This window comes from Megalopta genalis, unplaced genomic scaffold (genome assembly GCF_051020955.1).
Source record: "Megalopta genalis isolate 19385.01 unplaced genomic scaffold, iyMegGena1_principal scaffold0768, whole genome shotgun sequence".
NCBI lineage: Eukaryota > Metazoa > Arthropoda > Insecta > Hymenoptera > Halictidae > Megalopta > Megalopta genalis.
Genome location: NW_027476837.1, coordinates 52,453 through 57,066, shown reverse-complemented (window position 1 = coordinate 57,066; position 4,614 = coordinate 52,453). Strand labels below are relative to the sequence as shown.

The window sequence follows — 4,614 nt, the reverse complement described above, 5'->3', positions numbered from 1 at the left end:
GAAGAGAGAATTGAACCCGGTTACAATTAGACTATCTTTATTTACAATCGGAACTAAACTCGCGACGCTCGCGTACCGTTCCCGATGAGGGTTCTTACTGAACTAACCATTCGGTCACCGATGCATCCCATCCAGATCATTCTTTCTCATTCTCACGGTTCGCTTTCACTCTGTCCTGGCTAGACGCATTCATTCTACGCGACACTCAAACCAATCGTCTAGACATTCGCTCGACGCTAACGCACAGCATGCAGCCCGGCCCATTCGTCCAAACATTCTTACGCCTTAAAACTAAACACATGGCGGAGACGTGGCGCCGGCTTGTCGCCGCCACATCACCCCCCCGCCAGTGATTGACTCGATCACGAAACTTGCAATCGGTCCGGGAAACGCACTCTTCTTCCGGACCGTGTGGTGCGTAAACCCGCACCTGGTGGTACTACTATGGGGGGCGGCACCGCCGGACCCCGAGATGGTGGCGATGGTTGGGGCGGCTGCCCCGTAAACTCGCTCGGAGTGGGTGGTGATGATGGTGTTGGTGGCCCCTCGGACTCTCCAGGTAACGCTGGCTGTGTTGCCCATGGTATCGTCGGCGGTGCTGGATCTGTAGCCAGCAAGTACGCCGGCTTTAGGCGATCTATGGTCACTGTAACCGCCTTGTCCCGGATACTGAGGGAGTAAGTCCGGTCCCCTCGCTCGAGGACCCTGTATGGGCCGTCGTATGGCGGCTGGAGGATTCCTCGCACTGCGTCGTTCCGCACGAACACATGCTCTGCCGTGGCGAGGTCCTTGAAAACGAAAACTCGTTTCGTCGAGTGATTGCTGCCAGGCGTTGGGGCGAGGGTCGCGAAATGCTTTCGTAATCCCGCGACAAAATCCCCTGGCAGCGGCAGCGACTCCGCTCTCTGTGGGACCAGGAATTCCCCTGGTAGGTGCAGCGTCTCGCCGTAGACCAGCTCAGCTGCGGTGGATTGTAAGTCCTCCCTCCAGGCTGCGCGGATGCCCAGCAAGATGGTGGGAAGAACCTTTGTCCAGCTGACGTTTTGCTGGCAACGGAATGCTGCCTTAAATTGGCGGTGGAATCTCTCCACCATTCCGTTTGCCGCCGGGTGATAGGCCGTTGTCCGCCAGTGGGCTGCACCTGTTAGCTGTGACAATGCCTGAAACAAGCGCGACTCGAATTGTCGACCCTGGTCGGTCGTCACGCGCAACGGGGTTCCGAACCGTGAAATCCAACCCTCGTAAAAGGCGCGTGCCACGGTCGAAGCTTCTTGATCCCGAATTGGGAAAGCCTCGGGCCAGCGCGTAAAACGGTCGACGCAGGTTAAACAGTACCTGAACCCCTCTGAGACCGGAAGAACTACAATGTCTATGTGCACGTGCTCGAATCTTCCGGTCGGCGCGTCGAAACTTCCCGGCGGCGCGAAAACGTGCTTGTTTATTTTCGCGCGCTGGCACGGAACGCAACCGCGAGCCCAACTCCGGCAATCGGCTTTAACGGACGGCCACACATATCGTTCCGTCACGAGTCTCACCGTTGCTTTAACACCTGGATGCGCCAAGCGGTGCATCGAGTCGAATGCGGCTCGCCTGAATTGTCCCGTGACGAAAGGTCGCGCAATCCCGGTAGACACGTCACAGATCACTTCAGTGTTCGAATCGGGCGGGCGTATCCGTTTTAGACGTAAATTGTTTTTTATTCTCCCGCTCATGTACGCCTGAAGTTCCGCGTCGCGCTGCTGAGACTCCGCCAAATCGGTGTAGCTGAAAGACTCTACCACTTCTTCCAACCTGGATAGCGCGTCGGCGACGACGTTGTCCTTCCCGGCGATGTGGCGGATGTCGGTGGTGAACTGCCCGATGAAATCCAGGTATCTAAATTGCCTGGGAGAACATTTCTCGGGCTTTTGTTGGAAGGCGAATGTCAACGGTTTGTGGTCCGTGTAGATGGTGAATGTTCGCCCCTCCACCATGTGTCGGAAATGCTTGATTGCCGAGTAAATGGCCAACATTTCCCGGTCGTACGCGCCGTAATTCCGCTCGGCGGCGCTGAGCTTCCTGGAGAAGAAAGCCACCGGCTGCCAATCCTTTCCGACCCGCTGCTGCAGTGCCGCACCTGCAGCAAAATCGGACGCGTCGCAGAACAAGGCGAGTGGCGCGTCGTCCCTCGGATGCGACAATAACGCCGCCTGCCTCAAACTGTCTTTCGCCTCGGCGAAAGCCGCGGTAGCTTCCTCGGTCCACGCCAACTTGGCGTTACCCTTCATGCCGTCGTGCAGTAGGTTATTGAGGGGCGCTTGTACCTGCGCAGCCCTGGGCATGAAACGCCTATAGAAATTTAGCATACCCAGGAACTGCCTCAGCCGTTTTGCGGTGGTCGGTTGGGGGTAATTGGTGATCGCCTCCACCTTTGATTCCAACGGGCTGGTGCCTTTGGACGATACGGTGAACCCCAGGAATTTAACCTGCGCCTGGCCGAAAATGCATTTCGCCCCGTTGACGGTCACGCCGTACTTGTCGAGGCGTGAAAAAACTTCCTCCAAGTGGCGCAAGTGCTCCTCTTCTGTCGACGATGCCACCAGTATGTCGTCGATGTACGCGTACACAAAATCCAAGCCGCGCAGCACCTCGTCGATGAAACGTTGAAACGTTTGTGCCGCGTTTCGCAATCCGAACTACATACAGGGGAACTCGAATAGTCCGAAAGGGGTGGTTATCGCGGTTTTGGCGATGTCCTCTGTGGCCACTGGAATCTGGTTATACGCGCGCGCCAGATCTATTGTGGAGAACACCGTCTTCCCGTGAAGCGCGTGAGAAAAGTCCTCGATGTGCTTCACGGGGTACCTATCCGGCACCGTGCGCGCATTTAAAGCTCGGTAATCCCCGCACGGTCGCCAAGCGTCCTGTTCTTTTTTGGGCACCATATGGAGAGGCGATGACCACGCACTTTCCGACGGTCGCGCGATGCCGAGACGCATCATCGTCTCGAATTCTTGTCGCGCGTGCCTCAACCGATCCGGCGCGAGACGCCGGGGCCTACAAGCCACAGGCGGACCCGGCGTTGTGCGGATGTAGTGCACCGTTTCATGATGCACTTGCACGGGTGTCCCTACTGGTCGCGTAATGTTCGGGAAACGTTGCAGCAATTCGTGGAATTTCGAATCACCGAAAATTGTCTTCACCGAGGGCGCCGATGGCCCGCACTCGCGCACTGAGCGTCCTGGCACCGTCATCGACGTCACCTGGTCTAAAAGTTTGCACTTTCCGACGTCCACCAATAGTTCGTAATGCGCGAGGAAATCTACGCCTATAATCGGCTTTGACACGTCGGCCACCACGAAACGCCATACGAAAACGCGACGGAGCCCGAAGTCGAGGCTCAGCGTAACCGTCCCGTACGTGGCAATTTCCGACCCGTTCGCCGCATATAAAACGTAAGATGCGCGTTCGCGGAACCCGCGAGTTTTCGATCGAGGAAAAACGCAGAGATCGGCACCGGTGTCGATTAAAAACTGCATTCTCGTTACTCGATCGGTGACGAACAAACGGCGCGATGGTGGGCAGTGGTCGCTGGCCGTCATTAACGACTGCCCATCTCGTTTCCCGACGCGGACCAATTGCATGGGTGTTCGCAGCGGAACGCGTTCGCGCCGAACTTGTAATGGTAAAAACACTTCCCGCCTCGTAGCGCGGTTCGTCGTTCTCGCGGACCTCGGCCGCGTATTCTGGTTTGAGCGCGCCCAGGACGAACCCGAACTTCGTCTTTTCGGTCGTAACGCCGCTCGTCTCGAAACTCGCCTCGACCAACGCGAACCACAGCTCGGGGTCGGTCGGCGAAACTTCCGGTATTTTCACCGCGACGCGGCTGACTGTCGATGCGGGCGGGGATGCCATCGTACCGAATAAACGTGCGAATGTCCGTGTTCTCTTCCGAAAACTCCCGATCCACTGCCACGAAACCACGAACGAAATGCGACTGCAAAATTCGTGTCGTTCGCTACCTTTAGATCACGTCGGGGTCACCAATGAGGAGGTGGGATCGGCGACGGGAAGAGAGAATTGAACCCGGTTACAATTAGACTATCTTTATTTACAATCGGAACTAAACTCGCGATGCTCGCGTACCGTTCCCGATGAGGGTTCTTACTGAACTAACCATTCGCTCACCGATGCATCCCATCCAGATCATTCTTTCTCATTCTCACGGTTCGCTTTCACTCTGTCCTGACTAGACGCATTCATTCTACGCGACACTCAAACCAATCGTCTAGACATTCGCTCGACGCTAACGCACAGCATGCAGCCCGGCCCATTCGTCCAAACATTCTTACGCCTTAAAACTAAACACATGGCGGAGACGTGGCGCCGGCTTGTCGCCGCCACAGCTTCAAATCCATGCGAAACAAATGATTTAGCTTCAAATCAATACGATGTAGAAGGTTTAGCTACAAATCCATGCGAAACAAATGATTTAGCATCAGATACTTGCGATATAAGTGATAATGCTTCAAATGCAGACGAATCAAACGAGTTGGCTTCAAAATCCATGCGATACACATGTATTAGCTTCAGTTCAATGCGAAGTAGAAGGCTTAGCTTCAAATCGAAGCGAAA

General features: G+C 55.6%; 1 protein-coding gene across 1 annotated transcript; it reads right to left on the bottom strand.

Annotated features, from left to right (window-relative positions):
• Nucleotides 1–362: 362 nt before the first annotated feature.
• LOC143263576 (uncharacterized) lies at nucleotides 363–1,094 on the bottom strand. Its single transcript, XM_076528439.1, has one exon. The coding sequence runs from the start codon at nucleotides 1,092–1,094 to the stop codon at nucleotides 363–365; it is 732 nt and encodes a 243-aa protein (XP_076384554.1).
• Nucleotides 1,095–4,614: the final 3,520 nt, after the last annotated feature.

Excerpts from the sequence above, each read along its gene's own strand:
- LOC143263576 (XM_076528439.1), bottom strand. The coding sequence starts at position 1,094 with ATGGTGGAGAGATTCCACCGCCAATTTAAGGCAGCATTCCGTTGCCAG.